The sequence below is a fragment of the Maylandia zebra genome, linkage group LG17 (genome assembly GCF_041146795.1).
Source record: "Maylandia zebra isolate NMK-2024a linkage group LG17, Mzebra_GT3a, whole genome shotgun sequence".
Taxonomy (NCBI): Eukaryota; Metazoa; Chordata; class Actinopteri; order Cichliformes; family Cichlidae; genus Maylandia; species Maylandia zebra.
The window spans coordinates 6,493,808-6,515,908 of record NC_135183.1 but is presented as its reverse complement, the minus strand read 5'-3'; the positions used below and the strand labels follow the sequence as shown (position 1 = coordinate 6,515,908).

The 22,101-nt window shown below is 39.9% G+C and overlaps 1 protein-coding gene across 1 annotated transcript; it reads right to left on the bottom strand.

Moving 5' to 3' along the window:
- Positions 1–281: 281 nt before the first annotated feature.
- On the bottom strand, positions 282–21,309 carry alg6 (ALG6 alpha-1,3-glucosyltransferase). The gene is made up of 14 exons (XM_014413377.3): positions 21,138–21,309; positions 20,816–20,900; positions 20,436–20,525; positions 20,123–20,211; positions 19,826–19,908; positions 19,374–19,438; positions 17,898–18,083; positions 15,473–15,608; positions 12,231–12,316; positions 10,780–10,864; positions 10,518–10,588; positions 9,370–9,438; positions 7,004–7,196; positions 282–1,224 (listed from the first exon to the last, which is right to left on the bottom strand). Exons 1-14 carry the CDS (start codon positions 21,217–21,219, stop codon positions 1,027–1,029), a joined length of 1,518 nt encoding a protein of 505 aa, XP_014268863.1. The 5' UTR covers positions 21,220–21,309; the 3' UTR covers positions 282–1,026.
- Between the last annotated feature and the right edge of the window lie 792 nt (positions 21,310–22,101).

Here is a 22,101-nt window from a genome sequence, read left to right as displayed (position 1 = left end):
TCACCTTCCATCATCCTTATTTTAAGGCCTCTCCCGTCACTGGTTTTGTTTTAAATGTACGGGTCTTTTGTGCAGGACACTTGTAGTATCAAGGGCTCGTAATGAATATTTAATGATGTTGAGTAAAGGCTCGGAAAGATATAATTTCTGTCCAATAATTGGTTCTCTCTCTGCCAGACCTTTAGGGGTGATTTAGCACGCAACATGCTTAATGTAGACAGTTTATACGAAGCTGCTTTGAATCAAGTCATTGAACAATGTGGCAATAAAGCGGATGTTCATTTTTAGGATGCTGGTAAATTTGATTTATTTTCGCAAAAACTACATTTGTACAAAACAGCTTTAATATTAGGCAAAAATGTACAGTGAAAAAACAGTTCGATGAACTTCAATAAAAAGTTCACATGAATGGGTGGATATCAGCATTGGCAGGCCTGAGTGCAGCACATCAGGTGCATCTTTACCACCACCTCAAGGACATAATGTGGATAAAATAACAGAAACTGTTCATAATATGATTACACATGACCACAAACTTTGGTGTCAATAGTTGCCATAAAATTAGACCAACACTTCTTGTGTCTACCTCCTGTGGCCAAGGCATACAGGCCTATAAGTCAGTATAGGCCATACAATGCCAGGTTAGCCAGGAATTGTGTATTTTTTTGGTAATTTATGAGTAGTCTGAGCAAATAATTCAACAAGGTAGGTTAATTTCACATGAACCTATATCATTTTTAGCCAAAATACATTTCGTGACCTTGACAACATGGAAGATTTGTCTTTGAATTGCACTAAATTCATTGGTCCACATTGAAAAATACCACAATTTCCTTTCATTTCATGTCACAATTCTTCTGAAATGCCATTTATCCAACTCTTTAATGAGCACTTGTGTTATTTTGTATTTTGTACACAAAGGCATGGGTAAAAGGCCTCATGCACTTTAAAAGCAGATATACCTCAGTGGGTAAGGTTGACTTCACTGGTGTAAAATCAGATCAACACCTTCACCTGTGGTGTGACTTAGTTGCTCTTCTTCTGGCTCTTTCTGCTGGGAGGCTCACTGAACTGAACCACGTTGAAATGTATAAAAGTTCCCAAAAAATGCAGGAAAGCTGTAGTAGATATTAAGACTGGGAACAAGTCGGGCAGATGGGGCGGAGCGATCAGAACTGCGGCTGCGATGCTCAGGCCAACCATGGCTGCAATGCTGATGTAGAACTGTAAGAGATAAAGGCAGTGTGATTGTTGGCTCATTGAAATGAGACTGGGAGTTACAAGACCATGCAAAATGCTGATATCATAATAAACAGCACAGAGGCTCAGAAAAAACTGTGGATTACGTGCTGCTTTACAACATAAAAGAAAGCATCTCATGCTAGTCTAACAAAACAAGTTCACCTACTAAGTTAATTACTTAGCCAGTGCCTTCATTTACACTGAAAACCTCTTTCAAGGTCCTTTATATTGTACAGTAAAGACCCTACAATATTAGAGTAAAAGATGAGTCTCTGTGAGCAAGCATTAGGAGGCAGTGGGAAGGAAAAACTCCCTTTTAACAGGAAGAAACCTCCAGCAGAACCAAGCAGGGGCAGCCACGTGTTGGGACCAGTTGGGGGGCCGGGAAACGGGACAAAAGACACTTATGTGAGGAAACAAGTGTAACTTTGTGCCTTTGGTCAAAGATGGGATCTCTGTGGCAGATAGGGTTGCAAAATTCCCGGAATTTTCAAAGATGGAATCTTTCCATGGGAATTAACGGGAATTAACGGGAATTTATGGGAATAAACGGGAATTAACGGGAATTTATGGGAATAAAGTGGGAATTTTCAAAATTGAAGGTTGGCTCTTCTTAGGGAACTTAAATATAGTTGAGGAAAGTATATTTTAGCATAATATTGACAAAAACAAACAAATGCAATTCAAATACACTTGAATATCCATGCCATTCCTTAATCACATGTACAGAGCACAAGCTTGCTGCATGGCTATTGAGACCACCTACTGGCACTGTGCATGCCTCCATCACATGTACACATGGACCACACTTTTGAGCCTGAAGGACAAAGAGTATTAAAGGCACACATTTGAGCCTGTGGACTTAACAAGTGAGGTAAGTTTTGATGATATTATGGGAAAATATATTCATTAAATGTTTAAATTGTGAATATCACATAAAATGTATTAATCTGGTAGATAGCAATCTGATAAGATGCTAAATAAAATGCTAGCATCTGATAAGATGCTAAATAAAATGCTAGCATCTGTTAGATGCTAAATAAAATGCTAGCATCTGTTAGATGCTAAATAAGCCATAGCTAGTATAACATAAAGAAGATGCTAGCTTCCTCATTTGGTTGTTTTGTTTTGAAGATCATTCCAGTTGTTTAGCTAGCCTTACTATTTATATCTGTTTATTATCATATTGCAATTGTATTATTACGATCTCTTGCATTGCATTAGCATTTTTACAAGCTCTTGTTTTATTTTACAGAAAAATGCCACGTGCGCTATCTGATGTGTGGAGACATTTTACACCAGCTAATGTACAAGGGAAGTATATATGTGTAAGTATTGTGATAAGACGTACGTGAAGAATGCCACAAAAATGCAGCAGCACATTGCAAAGTGCAAAAAAATTCCTCAAGGCCCAACACATGCAGCAGCCAGGAGTTCCACTCAAGGGGAAAATGAATCTGTTTCAGCTGTATCAGAGTCAGATACCCACTCATCAGCTCCTGGTCCCTCTGGCATCAGAGGATTCTTTGATTTTATGGATGACACTAGCCAGAAAAACGCAGATGAGTGTTTCGCTCGTGCAATCTATGCAACTGGCTCACCCCTGATGCTGACATCCAATGTGTACTGGAAGAGATTTTTGAATGTTCTCCGACCAGCATACATTCCCCCAACCAGACATGCATTGTCTACTCATCTACTGGATGAAGAGTTCAGTCGAGTTCAAGCAAAGGTGAAACAGACCATTGACCAAGCTGACTGTATTTCAGTCATCTCTGATGGATGGTCCAATATCAGGGGACAAGGAATTATTAACTACATAATCACCACTCCTCAGCCTGTGTTCTACAAGAGTGTAGACACAAAGGAAAACAGACACACAGGCCAATACATTGCAGATGAGCTAAAAGTGATCATCAATGACCTTGGACCAGATAAGGTTTTTGCACTGGTCACTGACAATGCAGCCAACATGAAGGTTGCCTGGGCACATGTGGAGGAGACCTACCCTCATATAACTACTATTGGCTGTGCAGCTCATACACTAAACCTTCTCCTAAAAGACATAATGGCACTAAAAACAATGGACACTCTGAATAAGAGAGTGAAGCAAGTTCTGAAATATGTTAAAGGCAAACAAGTAACTTCCGCTACATTTCTGTCAAAGCAAAAGGAAAAGAACAAGAGTACTACACTGAAGCTTCCCAGCATAACGCGATGGGGTGGTGTTGTTATCATGTTTGACAGCCTTCTGGAGGGAAAGGAGTCTCTGCAAGAGATGGCCATATCCCAGTCTGTAGGCATCGACAGTGACATCAAGAAGGTCATCTTGGATGATGTGTTCTGGGAAAGAGTATCTAGCAGTCAGAAAATCCTCAAACCTATTGCAGCAGCAATAGCGAAGATAGAGGGGGATGGTGCCATCTTGTCAGATGTCCAGTGCCTTTTTGCAGAACTCAAAGAAGAAATCCAGACAATTCTGCCCACTTCCCTACTACTGAAAGCAGAGGAAACGGCTGTGGTCAAGTCATTGGAACAGCGGAGGGAGTTCTGCATGAAGCCAGTGCATGCAGCAGCATACATGCTGGACCCCAAATATGACAAGGGCATACTTTCCGGGGAAGAGATCAACGGTGCCTATGCGGTCATTACAGCCATGTCTGACCACCTGGGTCTCGATAAAGGCAAAGTTCTAGGCAGTTTGGCAAAGTATCGAACAAAGCAAGGCCTTTGGAAAGGGGATGGAATATGGCAGTCATGCCAGCACATATCTGCAGCCACCTGGTGGAAGGGACTATGTGAATCTGAGGCCCTTGCACCTGTAGCCTCCATCCTCCTCCAAATCCCACCATCATCAGCCGCCTCCGAGCGCAACTGGTCACTGTTTGGGAACACCCACACAAAGGTTCGCAACAGGCTCACAAATGTGAGAGTGGAAAAGCTGGTCGGCATTCGGGCAAACCTACGGCTCTTTGAGCCTGACACAGAGCCATCCTCAACAAAGCTGGAAAGTGACACTGAAGAGGAAGACTCAGAGTTGGATGCTGAGGAAGTGGACATGTTGTTGGATGATGATGAGGTCCAGGAAGAGTCTATTGACTGAGCAAAAATGAGAAAAGAGGATTGCTTGAAGGAAGATTTGAATGTTTAATGGGACGTTTTGGAGGATAAGTGGCATTTTTCATTTAACCTTTTGAATGGGACTTTGTGGAGATTTTTGGACAGGGGGCATTTTTGAATGAGCGGGGTTAGGGGATGGTAATATTGAACTCAACATTTCTGTTTTTATTCATCCATGAAACAAGTTATTGAAACGTGTTCTATTCTACTGTACTTACAAATAAATCTGTTTAAATATCTGTTGAAAACATTTTGCATGGAGGTTTTCTTATGATTTCTGTTTATATTTATGCTTGGAAATAATATATTCCCAGTTAGTTCTCCTAAATTCCCATTAATTTCCATAATTCCCATTATTTCCATGGACAGTTTCCAATATGGAATATTTCCAAAATTCCCAAGCTTAACTTACCATGGAAATTTACCGGAAACTTTTCGGAAATTTACCGGAAATTTTCCGCCCCTTTGCAACCCTAGTGGCAGATAAGCAAAAATTTAAGAACTGATCAAAATGTTTGGAAAACATTTGTGGAGCTTGGCTTAAAAATATATTGCTGTGACACAAATATCTTTTACAGCTGTATTCATCAAAATAACAGCCTTTAGTCAAAATCTTTCATGTCGAGAACTCTTAAAATAAATGTAATAGTTATTAAATGAATTTTTTCATTTAGAAACTTGTAAAAACTGATTACCCCGGGCTATAAACAAACTGTTGACTTTACCCTTAACACTAACTATGCACATAACATCAAACTAGTAATTTAATTTAAAATAGAGCTCATATGACATTGAATATTTATAACTAAGTGACAGACATCAAATTAGTCACTTGAGAGGTGCTATAAAGAAACAAGGTCTGCAATATCATATTACAGCAAATTAGATTTTTTTTCTTCAAGGTATGGTCACTGCTTTTTATCTCGTTACAGATTTGCAAACAGATGTGATGGTGAGCGTCACATCATTCATCTATCTGCTTGCGGTTTATGACGCAAAGATCAGTCTGTGAGGTGCAGGAAGCACCTCGGGCCTGCCAACCGCCCAGCCGCCCAAAACCCATGAAACCTTATCCCCATCATTGGGGCTCGCTATTTATGCTGCTTGTGTAAATAAATATATCTAGGCAAACCTGTGTTAATGACACGTGCTATAAAAATACACCTTCTCCTAATCTCTGACACCCCACCAGTGCCCCTGTCGCTAAGGGGTCGGCAGAGAAGCCACTTCAGACGCTATGGAAACTTAAATAAGCGATAAATAATTCTTTGGTTGGCAGCAGCGTTCATCCCTGGACAGCTTACACAGCTTACACCAGCACATGATATTTATTTATACAGTCGGGCATGTCTTCTCACACAGTTGCAATTTAGGTCTAGTGCCACTGGGACCCTGATATCAGCACTCTTCTTACTACAAATGTATCATCTGTACATCCTCCACCCACTATGTAACAGAGAAAACATGTCTTTGTTTGCCAACTGCAAAGCCGAGCCTTTATTATAAGCAAGCACACAACATGAACGAAACCACACTTAAAAGATAAAGCGTTAAATCCAGCTAATGAAAAATTGTTCATATTGGGTTGTGCTGGAGTTTTACCTGCTTTTTCTTGTGCGAAATCTGTATTTAGGTCAAAGTCTAATTTAATCTGAATGACCTTTAATAACCTTTAGTAGCAACAAACTAAAACAGCAGCCATAATTATAAACGTTAACCCCATCTGTGGGACAGCACCACACACAGCCAAAATCAATGCTCTTTGACTTAACAAACTGACATTTACTAACTTTGATTTAATGTCTAGATTTTAATTCTTCACACTACTATTTAGTGCAACTGGTAACAGTGAATCATATTTTAATGAAATACGTGCATTCAAGCGATTTGTAACTATAACTGAAATGTGTGAGTGTGAAATATGTAGTGAACTAGAAGGTTGAAGAATCTTATTGGGATCTTCAGTGAGAAATCTGCACTGTAGCTACGTTACTGCAAACCGCTCTGAAACCCTCAGTGTAACCTGACATGCACCTGATATGGAAATGTAACTACACGTCACGTCGATGGAGCAGGCAACTATTTTGATTGACCTGTTCAGTACGATCAATTCCTCCAGTGCATTTTCGCATACGCAGTTTTTTAAAAAATTAGCGAAAGCATAACAATCATCGTCTCAATATAAGGAATAAGGACTGTCGCCATAGATGTGAGGGAATGTAGAAAGAAATGGAAAAACCTGAAAGAAAAATATGTCTACCTATGAAAAAAAATGGCCATAACAAAAAGTCAGGACCCAGGACTCAGGATCCAGCAGTTCATTTCTTTCTATTGAAACAAATGGACTGGACACGCTCACATGCTAATTAACACGTCACATTGCACAAACATAAATGCTGGCAACGATGTCGGTTACATTGTAGACTGCTTCACAGGCTTTACAAAGATTCCCTACAGGGGCCATCTAAATAAGGCCTTACACTGGAAGAACCCCTAAGTGTACTCAAGTACAGTTCTTGAGTAAATGTGAAACAGTTACAAGATTTCATATATGCATGGTTTCTTTTGATGTGCAAACAAACAAATCAGTGAATATTTGGAACTATAATGTAAATTATTATAACAGCACTTCAATACTGACCTTCCATCTCACTATAAAGGCCAGGTCCATCTTCAGTACCCAATAAAACAGCTTGTTGTAAGCTCCCAGTCTCAGTTTATCCTCTGAACAGTGATCCAGTGCAGACAGTAAATAAATGCTGAAGAAGAGGAAGCCCAAAGAGGTCACAATGTAGGGCACCAGCAGGCCGTCCTTCAGGAACAAAGGAAGCATGCTGCACACAGAGACAGGAAAAGGACAAGCAAAGCAGATTTTATTACATTTTAAGCCTGTCTGTCTGTTGTCATGGCAGAATCAGTTTCAACTACTGTAGCAGGACCTACTGCACACATAGCAATAGCAAAATATAGCTATGAAAATTCACAGGTGTGTAGTTCAGACCAAAATGAGCATCAAGTCTCTGGATGGTCCTGTTCCAATACACGAATACAAAGTGAAGAGCACCACGGGGCGACCATGGCTCAGGGGGTTGGGAAGCGCATCTGTAACCGGAAGGTCGCCGGTTTGATCCCCGGGCTCTCTGTCCTGGTCGTTTACACTTTACCCTACCGCCTACTGGTGTTGGCCAGAGGGGCCGATGGCGCGATATGGCAGCCTCGCTTCTGTCAGTCTGCCCCAGGGCAGCTGTGGCTACAACCGTAGCTTGCCTCCACCAGTGTGTGAATGTGAGAGTGAATGAATAGTGGCATTGTAAAGCGCTTTGGGTGCCTTGAAAAGCGCTATATAAATCCAATCCATTATTATTATTAAAAGCACCCCCAAGTCTCACATTCTTTTTCATTCTTGGCATCTTTGTATCTCTACAAACAAAAATATTTGCACCTGTATAAAGACAGAAAAGTTCTGAGGATGGGCATGAACTCACGCTGATGTCTTTGGTTAGTTCAATGTAATATAGCCCCAAAAGCAAGAATCACACGTGATTCTTATATCATGAAGATATTATAGCTATTGCCTTTACATGCAAGGTACAGCTGGACATTTATACACACAGTGTATAAATGTGTGTATCAGAGGAGGAAGACAGGACGTCTTCCTCCTCTCACCCCGAACCAGTCGTGGCAGATGCTTGGCCCTCCCTGAGCCTGGTTCTGCTGGAGGTTTCTTCCTGTTAAAAGGGAGCTTTTCCTTCCCACAGTCACCAAGCGCTTGCTCGTAGCGTTCATCTGAGTCTTGGGGTTTTCTCTGTATTATGGTGACCTTACAATTAAAAGCAACTGTTCTCGTAAATTTGGTGCTATAGAAATAAAATGCAATTAAATTAAATTAAATTAAACTGAACTGAACTGAAAAGAAAAGGGACAATATCAGATTTTTAAATGATTGTTAGAAAATAAATCAAGTTTGATCCTACAGCTGATGGAGAGCACGACAGAGTTTCATACCCATCAACATCATTAAGTTGAGTGCAAAGTTTGTTAAGTGCAGCAGTAAGTCAAACAGTTTTTATCCTGCAGGCCTGTATGTGCATGCATCTCCCAGGGAGAGATGGCTCTGTAATTCACGAGGAGCTTATCTTAGTTTAGTAGAGGACCATGGGCAAGAACAACAGTTGACTCACAGTGAATCACACAACGCCCCAGCTTATAAAAACCTTTCCCCAGACAAAAAACTACTTATTCAGATTTGGACTCAAACAAAAAAACTTCTATTCAGTAGATAAATGTTTAACACTTCCTCCATTTACACTGACTGGCTGCATTCAGTGGCCGTAAAGTGGTCATGCTTGACCATCCATTCAGCCAGTTCTGCTAACAAAAGATGTATTTTTTTTCTTTTTTAAATTAGTCTGGAGAGGATGCAGATAATGTGAAAGTCCAAGGCAGACTGTACAGGGGAGCAGCTACAGAATGACCTCCTGTCCCTACACAACACACACTTAGACAGCAGGCATGCAGACTATGCAGTGTAATCCCCAGATATCCTTATACTAAACCACACGCACAACAATTAGTGCTGCCGGAAGAATTTAACAACAGCTGGTGAAAGTTAGATGGAGCATTTGCAGCACTACTTGTGTTTTCCATTCATGGTGCTTAGCTCCAACCCACACAGCACACCATTTAACTTTTCAGGTTAATTTTTGTATGTTTCTCATTAAATAAGAGATAGAAAACAAAGTAAAAGAAATGACAAGAAACAGCACCCAACAGCTGGACACCAGATTTATACGCAAGCAAATCAAACGGGACATTTTAAAGCAATTATAATTGCTGAACTTTTTCCCATCATAAAAATAACTATAATTGCATAACTCTATTATTCCATTATCCAAGTTGCAGTAAATAAGATTTAGAAACAAATCTAACAACAGATCGCCTGTTTTTATATGTTAATCTTCCAACCTTTGTGTGTTGTCAGTGATTTCAAAAGACTTTCCTTCTTACCTGAATGTCGAGGCCTGTAGGAACCAAAGGGCCATCAAGGGGAGGTCATTCAGCAGGAGACAGGCAGGCCTAGAAAAAGAAATTCAGATGAACTCAATATTAAATAGACTGCCGTGACTTTTGCGATTAGACAAGACTAGAGTGAAAAGAATATTAAAGCTACTGAGCTGATCAAACATCCACTTACAAGTATTTACAAGTCAGTCAGTCTTTGCTGTACCACATTATTTTATTCGAGAATACATCTTTTACACTTTAGCTAAGTTTTCTATTTTCATTTGAAGAACTGCCAATGTTTTGCCAAGAAGTTGCAATGATACATTTATGACCGCATGCATCACATGCACATGCATCTGTGTTCATATGCGTTTAAGCCTGTTGCTAATTGAACTTGCTAGCTCGCTTCAGTGCAAGTTGTACACTCTGCTCAAAGGGGGGCACTTTCCATCAGTCCCCGATCCCATAATTACAGTCAGTGCTCTTCGGTGATCCTGTTACAGCCCAATAATTGATCCTGCGCAAACAACACCCCGAGCTACCGCCTACCATTCTTTCCTAATCCCTGGACATGTATTACTGATTGATTCAGGAGGACAGGTGGGAGATATAACTCAATAGTTAATAAAGCAACAATCTACCCTAATCTAGATTAATAGATGAGCCCAGATCTAGGAACCAAATCCCTCGCTGTCAAATCTATCCCAGGCTTTTCACCCCACCTACAGCTTTCTACATATGGAGGTAAATGATAATGAAGCACGCACGCACACACACACCTCACTTCTTTTAGTGCTGCTTTCACCCTGTTAAATATGACCCAGCTCTGACACAGCACAAATCATGGCAGTGGAAGCAGGGTTCCTATCTGTGTTGACAGAGGTGAATAACTTCTCGGTACTTAAAAAGAAATCTGGGGGTACAGCAGGAGGATGACGTCATTTTTACAAAGCGAACATGATTTGAAACCATTAGAATTCTGTACGACATAATCTGAGATTTGACAAGGCGAATGGCTCCTTTGTGAGTAGAAATTAAATCTATACTCATGAATATTTCAGATATCGCTACAAGACAGAGAAAGTACCATTTACATTTGTCACTCAATGAGACAAACCTCAAGAAGTTACAATTATCTTCTTTGTACTTACAAGGCAGCCAAAAGGATGGACTTCTCATGGACTTGAAAGGAGAAGAGGAAGAACGCCAGGGATGAATTGACCTTAAAGTGACATTGGGGCTATCAGTAAAACTGCTATATTTAATATTACACTTTTTATTACAAAGGGAAGGAAGAGAAACATATTCGAGATCGTCTTCTCAAAAAAGAAACTGGGTTTGTTAAATTAAATATGATACTTATGTATGATAAACCTCACTGGCTTAAAAATGCTGAATGCCAAAAACACTCACCAAAGCCAGTTTAAAGTGCCAGAAGGTTGGTTTTGTTAATAGCCTGATACAGGAAGGTAGAACCGCCAGGAGAGTGCAGGCAAGACTGAAAAACAAATGAAGATGGAAGATGAAGTTACTGAAGGAAAAAACAAAACAGTATCACCTGTGCTATGTAGGCAATGTTATTCTCAATTGCATTTGCATGACATTTCAAGGTTTGTATGCAAGTCTTATGAACTGAGTGGACGTGGATGCATGGAAATGTTTTTCATGAAGACTTTCCTAATACATTATTTTACCAAGGCAACAAAATACATAAAAACAGCACGATTTGTTTTCATTAATTGGCACTGTATGAATATCAGCATTTAACTTTCAGTTCATGCCACAGTTCTTTTTAGACAGCCCTCTGATCTGTAACCAAGTTGTGTGCAGTGCCGTAATGGACCAAAATAATGGCCCCTGCTGAGGGTTACCAGGCAGTAACCCTCAATTGTCACCTTCTGGGGGTAGAAGCGTGAGAAAAAAAACGTGTTGGAGTCAGTGTGTATAAATGTGCTGAAAGGTCAGGCTGCGAGTTAGTTTGAGGTGTCAACTAACTAAACTACAAATCATAGAAGACAGAAAGAAGTGTACATGTACAATATACACAAGAGTAATGGCAGACCTGTAAGTGGATATTTATTGTGTATGAAAGCAAGTGTGCTACTCGTGTGCTATGTGTAGGGCATTTGCTGTCTGGATGGAGCTGTATGACTTTACACAGCTGATTCATTTTATGTACACCCACAGCAGAGCATTTAGCAATCCACCCTGTGCGCCATAAAGACAGCAGTGTTTTTCATTTGTTTCAAATGCACGACAGTAAAAGAAGTCTAACTTGATCCCCAGACTTAGCAGTCTGGCAGAAACGTGTCCGTGCTGCGAACGCAGGACTCCTAAATTTAGCGTGCTGGGTTATTTAAGCAGGCTCCACCACGACGCAACTGTTGCAAAAAGTTTTTCTAAGCGTGGCTGCACAGGACCCCAACTTTTGGTCAAGATAACTTCTAATGTATGCGGAGAATCAGCTTCTCTTTCATACCTACATTAGAATTACATTTGCACACAAGATCCATAATTATGCTAAAACAAACAAAAAATAAAACCTCGCCGTCACATCGATTGAGTCTTTTCAATATTTCTCGGGTGTTTTAAAATGTTGTCACCACATTTTCAAAGAGATCAATGACTTTATGTTCAAAAGCTCCTCATGAGATGTAAGTGATGACCTTACTTCCAACTACTGGATCACTGTCTTTAAGCTTGGTTTTTTCAGGAAATGAAAGGAGTGAGGAAAAAAATCAAACAGAGGGAGAGAGAGAGAGAGAGAGAGGAACTGTGTGTGTGTGTGTGTGTGTGTGTGTGTGTGGGGGGGGGGGGGGGGGGGTACAATAAAGTGAAACTTGTTAAACAGATAGAGGGATCACCTGAGGTAGAGCTGAGAGTCACCTGACAAAATGGATCTGATCTTTATCAGGGTGTTCAGGCTGCACCATGTGTTAGCCACTTTATCCTGTACACACACACACACACACACACACACACACACACACACACACACACACACACACACACACACACACACACACACACACACACACACACACACACAAACACACACCTTGGTCAAATAGAAAATGGCAGGAAACACAAAGAATTAATTGTTCTAAGAAATTATTCCTTCTCAGAAAGTGTAACAAAATTCCTCTGTGGGATGACGTTTATTCATGACCCTCCATCATACATTTTCTCTCCTGTCAGGAAAAGCATGGGGCTTATTTGTAACCTTGGGGTTTTGGGATCAAGTTTGATGAAGTCGATATATTAAGCCAATAACTTTCTTTGAATTCTATTTTCTGACAATAGCTGTTATCTTTTTGATTTGTTGCTTTGCTGATAAATGTCAGGCATTGGAAAAGTGAAGACATAATTTCGAGCATGAATGGATATTTTTAAACTATAATCCAAAATACGGCTATAAAAATTTAAAATATATATATATCTGAAACAAAAAAGAAGTAGCAAATTCTCATTTTTGGGAGGCTGAATCCAGAGGAAGTTATGGAAAAAATAAGCATGTAAACATTTACATTATTTACTATTATCATTATTAATCAAAAGTCGTGCAATTTCTCATATTAGTGTCACTTTTGTTAATAATGTTCCTCATTTCTAAGATGACTGAAATTATATATACGATACAGTACACGGTATGCGTGAAGCTTCCTCTTTAATACCAGCTGAAAAGTACTTGCGGTTTAAAGCTGATATCAGATGAGGAGCTCATTGTGTGTGCTTCAGCTGATTTAAGTGCTTAAGCAGTTGTGCAGGGATATCGAGGCCAAAGCCACCAGTGTGCGCCATGATATCACACATCACAGAGGCTGTGGATGTTTTCACTGTGTGATTCTATCTAGAAAATCTATTTCTGGCCTCTTCCCTCTCTTTTGTTCTACAGCTGCTGGCTGCACAGCTGTGCCGATCTTAATGGCAAAGTAGTCAGCAGCACAGGGCCGTCCAGTGCTGTGTTTTCTCAGCCCAATCCCTCTGTCCTTCCTTTCTGGCTCATTGCTCCAAATAACTGTTACAGCAGTGCAGCAGGCAACACATGGATGTCAGGGTGGGCTGAGCGAGAGCGGTGCAGCCCCCTTCACCTATAAACTAGCATGGAATTTCACAGGGAGAAGCATTTGGTGCCATTTTTGTGTGCAGGCAGCAATGTGAGACGCCAGAATGCAGCTCAGTGGGTAAACTTACAACTGCTCCCTCACAGAAGCCACCGGGACCACCAGTCACCAGCCCTCTTCTTCCCCACCGCCCCTTCTCGCCCCGTCCCCTTGTCCGAGGCGTCTGCTTACGTGCACAATTTCCCAATTAGTTCAGGACAACTTGCCCCCAGCAGCCCCCTTCGTGCTGTCGTCACAGGCGAGCATAGTGTCTCTCACACCCTGTGTATTATGTTTGAACCATTTCGTTGAACAAATACTGCCGCGGTGCTCGATGCCAGCCGCTCCCCCGGCAGAATTTTCAATTACTTCTCACATCCGTGACACCTTATGGTGGGTTCCACCTCGGGAACTGGGACAAGAGGGGGTTACAGGGTTTCAGAAACGAGAGCCGCAAAGCTTGGCCTCCGAGCTGTCAGTCACACGCACGCAGTTACTTCAACTCAGCCGCTTTCATCACTCTGACTGCGGAGGTGTTTCAAGTATTCTTGTTCGCCATCATCACTTTACTTTTTTAATTAATATCATATTCCAGTGACCAGGCTATAAGTGGGTGACCACGGTATATCAAACATGTACGTTTGTTCTTGCAAAACAGTCAAACATACGCTTATGTGTCTGTTTTCCGAAGATGTAGTCAGTAGGTGAAAGCAGCTGTCCGACGTGCTCTGATATGCCTTCAAGTGTTGCGTCCACCAGACTCCTTGGTTCGTATGGCTAGAACATGGCTGTGCTACGAGGTGGCGAAAACAACCTGGTCATAAATTAGTGAGATTTATCTCTATCCTCCTACTGTACACCCCAAACCCCAACACCTCCCGGAGATAGAGTGAAACTGATCTCCTGACCTTTCACAGTTTTATTCCACTGTTTTCTTTGATCCTGCAGGGTATCTGTTTCCAAGCAGCTAAGCGCTAGTGGATGGAAGGGTATTTCGCCATGCTGTGAGTACGGAACCAGTGCAATAGCGGAGTAGTGCCGTGTGTGTTGTTTCTAACATTGGTAACAGCTTAATGCTCGAAACAGTAGAACAGTAAATCCTTTAATAGGAAACAGCATTTCACAGTAATTCTCAGCCCAAAGAGAAGTCGTTTACCAGTGATCATAAGATGTGAAGTTGCTGATATTGATCACAGTAATTTGCTTTGATCAAACAGAAACATAACTGCACCCACGCTGGCTTAACCCACAATGGAAATTTTTAAAGTCCATATACATCCCTTTTTATTACATGTCACTGGTTGTACTTGGAATTGTATTATACTTGATTAAAATAATTGCTGTCTTCCCATTTTCAGTTAAAAAACTCAATTCAAGATTAACACGGCTAGTATTCGTTTCAGCTCTATATTATTTATATAGTGCAAAATCACAACAACAGTAACCTCCCTACAATAATACTATTTTGGATAATTTTTTTTTTTAGAACCAACCATTAATAAATGCATAAAGTAGGTTTTCAGCATCACTCTGTGACAGGATGTTTCGAATTTTAGAGATATTTTTGGAAAAATGCAAGAAAGCAGTCCTAAATATTTTTTAGTATGCACATTGAAGGACATATCCTGCTGAAAAACAGCTCCAAGATTCAGACCAAGGTAATACCGTCCACACTAGTTAGAAACCAAGTCTCTAAGATTTTTAGTAAAATAACCTCAGTTTTATCTGAATTTATAAAGAGAAATCTTTATGGATTTAAGATGTTCCTGCAGTTTAACGAATTAATGTGTGAGTTCTGGCTTGGATAGATAAAGTCAGGTATCATCTGCATAGCAATGAAAATGTATGCTATCATTTCTAGTAACACTGCTTAAGAGAAGCAGGTATAGTGTAAATAGAATGCAGATGTTGTTATGACAAAAGCATACATGTTTTCTTTTTAATATTATGTTTGTCAGATGTGGTTTTTTGGTAAACCTTTGATTTAAGGAACTACACGTTACCTCAAACAGACCCCGAGCCACGGGAAAAATCCTCCTGACCACCTGCATGGCCTGGCTGGGTTCAGCCAGGAAGGGCAACCAGCAGAGGGCAAAAGTCGCCAACACTGTTACACCAACCCTCACCAGCAAGAAAAGCCTACATGAAAAGACAACCAGGAGAGTAAATAATCATATGTCATAAATAATGAACTAATGAAAACAAGCAATTACTAATACTTTCCCCACTTCCTATAATCACTTTCCCCCAGATGCTTTAGTATTTACTTTAAAATTGTCTGTGAAAACAGTTCACACATACTGTGTGCAAGTCCTAAATTTGGGCTTTGACCCTTGTGTTAAGGAATGCAGTGAAAGCCATGCATCAGCTGAAAGTGTTCAGTGTAGGTCAGGATATCTTGTCAGCTGTAACTGTGAAGCTGCTGGTTAAGTTGCACACACAGGCATAGCTGAGGAGTTTGGGCATGGCCAGAGTGTCATCTGGACATATCTTCCCCCCGGGCCTTCTAATCCAGCTCTCCATTTGCTACTAAATGCCCTTGGTACATTGTTACTAGATAAACAGACACTGGACACACTAGTAACAGCATCCAATCTGATTACCTCAGTCATTCTGTGACACTCCTGAGGACACTGCTATCTTATACACTGACATTACATATCTAGTGTGGGCATTCTGTTGAAACATATGTGCACAGTGATCACAGAGTACAAGCAACAAATGTAGAGTTGAACATTCAGGATTTCACAGTCATCACTATAAGTCCTCCTGAGACATTTTGTGTTCGGCTCTAGTGAAGGGCATCACTGATCGCAGCGTGTGGGGGAAAGGCAAGTATGCACACATATATATATAAACGCGATCCACCTGTAAACTGGAAAGCCAAAGAGTCTTCTGTGTTACCTTATTTGATTGCTTTTTAAGTTTAATGAACAAAAGTACAGTGCTCAACAAATTTATTAAATCACCTGTTTAAAACTAAAAGAAATATATTGTTACTTATTAGGAAAACAACAAACTACATACAGGTTTTTATACCCAAATTTGAGCCGGCACTTTGAACTTCTCTAAGAATTTAGAAATTAATCAAGTGTAACATTCAAAAACTGAAACTTATCTTTCTCGTGAGTAATGTCAATGAGTAAGTGTAATTTGGCATATTAATCAAAAAACAATAATGTGCTTTTTCTGCGGTCACAACGACCGAGACCGACAGTCTCGGTCGTTGTGTCCTTGGGCAAGACACTTCACCCGTTGCCTACTGGTGGTGGTCAGAGGGCCCGGCGGCGCCAGTGTCTGGCAGCCTCGCCTCTGTCAGTGCGCCCCAGGGTGGCTAATGTGTGTGTGAATGGGTGGATGACTGGATGTGTAAAGCGCTTTGGGGTCCTTAGGGACTAGTAAAGCGCTATATAAATATAGGCCATTTACCAAAGGGCTTGCACATGTTCTAGAGAAAAAAATGTTTTGGTAATTACCAATACTGTTAATTTTGGGCAGCTATGACATAAACCTTACATCTAAAAAAATTGTTAAGCACCGTAAATACAATCCCAGTAAACAATATTGGGATTTTTTGTTTGTTTTTAAATGCTGTTGCTTTTCTTCCACATAGTAGCACTGTGAACTTTATGTTACCACCAGCACGCTAAAATGCTTACCAGTGTTGTGCTTAAAATTGATTGTCTTCCAAAAAGTAATTTACGATATTTGACATAAAACAATTCCCCATAACTGCTGTAAATAACTTGTTGGGCTATGATCTGTCAAACATATCACTTATTAATGATATCAAGCCATTTTGAGCCAGAAAGAACAGTCTTGTTACAAGATAGAACCTAAAACCAGTTTCACCCTTAAATATTTTTAAGAGAGATCTGGCCAAGAGGGCAGCAGATACTGCAACAAAAATAACATCACAGCTCTACCGAGACATTTTAAGTGGCCCAAAAAGACTGGACTGATTAGAATGCAGGTACAAAAATTAAAAGTCACAAGTATACCCGTACAAAACAGGACATTTCTTTATTTTATATGTAACCCTTTCAGAAAATCCTGTTGATAACAGGCTGTTTACCAACATAAGGAAATGTATTACACATAGAAAACACCTAAAAATATTGGAAATTGCTTTAATGCACAACACTGGGATTTGTTAAGTAACCATTCTCATCATTTTAGCTTACAGTATTTGAATCATACTATTATCTTTTTTTTTTTTTGCCTGTCCTGTCTGGCACTGTAGCAATCAGAATTATTGTCTGAAGGCCAAGAAAAATGGACCCCAACTGGACCCTTGAATCATACTAAGAATCATACTATTATCTAATCAGTGCTAAAATTGTGGGTGAGGTTGGAGATGAACATCTGGACTATGCGTCAGTGCAAAAAACAATCATCTTCATTATGGAAGGAAATAATAAGACTCACCCTCGGCCCATCAGGCCCGTTTTGATGCACTTTCCCAGAAGGTAACAGAAGAAAGGCAAAGCATGGTACAGCTCCATCTGTTTGTAGTTGAGAGCCAGAGAGAAAGCCATGGAGCCCAACACATCCCAGCCCAGACCCAAAGCCAGAATCCCCCACAGGGCAAAACCCAGGCTCACTCCGTTGTACCTGATACCGTTAAGGTTAATTTTGGTCTGGAAGGGCAATTTTCTGGAGCTAAACAACTTAATGTTGCAGATGTATAACAAGCGACCCAGAAAATAGCTGCTGATCCTGAGGTCAGTTCTGCTGCATAGTGTGCACATCGTCAGCTTTTCATTGTTGTATTTGGCAGTGGCTGAATAACAATAATAACAGCCTGGTTAGCTGGTGCGTTCTTCATCTCTTCAAACTGTTTTTGTAAATCTATTGTTTTAAGCCAGAACAACAAATGTTTTTAATCCTATTGAACCTACTGTATGTAGGAAATCTGAATAATAAAGAATGCAGAAATTCCACATCCATCCTAGGATCAGCTGTTCAGCGTTTCCATAGATATGCTGTGGTGCTAAATCTGCCCCATGGGACAAGCTGTGTTTTTTTTGTCTTTTTTTTTAAAGTTATGTTACGTAAGTCAGTAAAATAAATGTATATTTTTATGTTGTTAAAATATTTTAAATGCTTAAATCTCTGTTTCTCAGTGAACTAAACTCAAAAGATGCTGCAAATATATACAGTGTTAAAAAAAAAGAAAGAAACACTTTTTAATCAGAGTACAGCATCAAATCAGTTAAACGTCTGGGATATTGATCTGGTCAGTTAAGTAGAAGAGTGGTTGTTAATTCAGCTGCTTTAGTGTTAATGAAATTAACAACAGGTGCACTAGAGGGGCAACAATGAGACAACCCCAAAAACAGGAAAGGTTTTACAGGTCACTGAGATTATTTTTTCCCCTAGTTTTGTATGTGCCTAGGGACAGTATCACTACTCGCAGCCTGAGGTGATACCTGGACCCTACAGAGGTTGCACAAGTAGTCCAAGTCCTGCAGGACAGCACATCAATGACATAAGGTTTGCTGCCTCCCAGCACAGTCTCAAGAGCATGGAGGAGATTCCAGGAGACAGGCAGTTACTCTAGGAGAGCTGGACAGCACCGTAGGTCCTTAACCGACCAGCAGGGCCAGTGTCTGCTCCTTTGTGCAAGGAGCACAAATTTCACTCCTAACACATGACCCAGTCCATATCAGTTATAGATATCCAGCATGATTTTTTCCCATTGAGATTTGATCTGTTTTAGAGCAGTGCATTTAAATATAACTCACTACACTTTATTATGATTGGAGCTTTCAAGTGTGATACCTTTATAGGTCATTATTTCATATTACATTCAATTTAATTACATTCAGGACAACCTTAATGGTACATATAATATACAAGAATACAATTTATAATAGGAATGCACGTGTGCATAAAGGATACTGGAAATGTCCGTAGTCAATGAGAATTAATCCTGGGTACAGTAGAAAGCAGAACATAACGGAAACCTAAAAAGGGAAAAGGACAGACATTTTAATTCAACGCAGCAGTAAAAACACAACCTTTTAAAATCAAATCCTGTGAGAAGCTTGTTTATCTACAATTCCTCTTTCACTGTTTGATAACATAAGACACCGTCAAAACATTAGAAATGATCCCTTCAAATTGACTGCACTGTAAATGTATGAAGACCAGCTGAACTGTAATAACTTCTTGGAAATGTAATAACATCATATAACCAGATTAACTTACAATAATGACGCCATAATTTCCCAATTTGGAGGTCTAGTGCTGTAATCTGTTTTAATAAGGGTGGGTTCCCAGACTGAGAGAAAATGGGCTGGTCTGGGTCTTTAACTGAAAACTAATCATTTCATGCTCAGCTCGTCTCTGACCTTTTTCTTAGAGGATCCATCAGTCAGGTATAAACAGTATAAAACCACCGCAGGGATGTATATCAACAAATCTGCAACTAACACTGAAACAAAAAGAAAAAAATACAGACTGCATGATCTCAAATTTACGTTATACAAAGTAACAGAAAAGGTCCATGGGTATACAATGATGTGAATGATTACAGTGATTTGGGCATAATATCTAAGCAGGTATAACCACAAACATTGCTGTAAATATGAAGTAGACATGGATTATGAATGCTTTTCTTTTTCTTTCACCTCTCATAGTTACAGTACCTGTAGTTCTCATGAATAGCTTGTGCTGTGTACTTTCATAACCTCTGGACTTGTGGAGTTCCACCCATTCAGGGTTTATTGTTTTGGCTCTGCAGAAACAACAAAGCATGTATTTTGATTTTTTTTTCTTTTTCTTTACAGAAAATGTACAAATACTTAACTTTATTGGTTCCTAAAAGTGGGCAGCTGTGTTATTACATCACTATACCTTAACATTTCTCCCATGGTATGCTCACTCTTGTTCTGTCTCTCTCCTAAATTAACATTCAAATATTATGTGAAAGATCCTTTTTAAATAATCCAAATGGCTTACAGATAAGCACAGATCCAGCTGTGGTAAGCAGTGAGGGGAGGATAGTCAAGACCCCAGTAGTTCAAGTCATTGTTTGTAGTATTGAAGTACCTGGGGGAGCAGAAAGGTCACATAGTTTCATCAACAAAACTGTTTCATACTACATAAGCAATGTAGCGTGTACTGTATATAGGAAAAACTGTTGTTGATGTTATCCGTATTTAATGTTTCGCACATCAATCCATCTCAAACTTGTAAGCTGGACACAAGAGCAGGAACAGCACATGTCAGTAATGTGCGTCTTGAGTGTCACAGTACATTTCTCAAATCCATGACCTGTAATAAGACCCAGTTACTACAAACAGGTCCTGTGAATAAACACCGGGAGGTGCTAGACTGACCATTCCTGAATGGGGAGGTTGTAGGTCACTTCTTGCCAGTGCCTCTGAGCTTCATAATCGCCGAACATGAGAGGTTTCCCCGCCCCTGGTGGAAAATCATTGAGCCGTTAGTGTGAATACTATGAAGCTTGCATCATGAACGAATGGCCACCACACAACACACCCGCGCTAACACGTTTTTAAATCACTGAGTGGACGCTAACTACCGAAAGAGTCACTCTGATACGGTTAAAACAATTTGAAAGCATTGTTTTGACTAGTATAAACAGCACTGTACCAAGGGAAAGTAGTGTTTAAACGCCGACCTCCACAATTTTCCTACCTGAATATGAATTTAGCGAAACTCCCCATCTCGCAATAATGGAAAGCAACACGCAAATTGATACGAGACTCCACGTCTGCATAGCTTTACTCGGTAAAATGAGGATTTGTGGAAGAAATAAACAATAAAAATCGGTACATTGAAACACTTTTGAAATCTGTTTCGCTTCCTGTATACGTCACTCACCAAGTCTTCGTTTCAACTACTCATTGGTCGCTGGATTTCTGACGTTGCGACCGACAGTTATGATGCGTTCATGAATACTATGGAAATAATTGACATCTTCACTTTTGTCGATCATTCGTTCAGTTGTTGCAGTAATCAAACGCGTTTTAATAATCCAGTTTCAGATCATCCAATACCTTTTTTAACACGTGACAGGAAGTTTTTTTGGTATATTACTCTCACAGTTTGTGCTCACTTGTTAGAAGTTACAAGTCGAATAATGTATTCTAAATTTCCCAGGCACAGTGAAGGCATCTCTGAAAAAAGATTTATGATGGGTATTATGCATTATTAAAGATTTATTTCTTCCGTATTTTCGCTTTTTTTTTTTTTTTGCAGCTGATGCTGAATTTGGAGGTTAGAGGCCGCCTGGTAATAAATGAACACTCCTAAGATTGCTTAATAACATGGGTTGGGGGGGCGAGGCTGACTGCATAGGCATTAGGCAACTCCAGGCCTCCAGTGCTGGTGTCCTGCAGGTTTTAGATGTGTCCATTATCCAATACAGCTGATTCATAACAATCATAATCAGGAATATGAATTTGTCAATTCCAATAGTCTACAATATCCACATAACATGATTACATTTATAATGAAAAACATTTTAAAATTTCTTATCAATATAAATATGACTATGAAACATTTTTGAAATCTCAAATTATATCCAAGAAAGTAAAAACATAATAATACTATACAGTTTATAATATATTTAGTTGTTTTCTGCAAATTTGGAGGTACG

Coding starts and splice junctions, on each gene's coding strand:
- alg6 (XM_014413377.3), bottom strand. CDS start 21,219: ATGCAGACGTGGAGTCTCGTATCAATTTGCGTGTTGCTTTCCATTATT. Junction 19,439..19,825: donor ATGGATCCTCTAAGAAAAAG/GTCAGAGACGAG, acceptor TTCCCTTTTTAG/GTTTCCGTTATGTTCTGCTT. Junction 15,609..17,897: donor ACGGGCCTGATGGGCCGAGG/GTGAGTCTTATT, acceptor CTTTTCATGTAG/GCTTTTCTTGCTGGTGAGGG.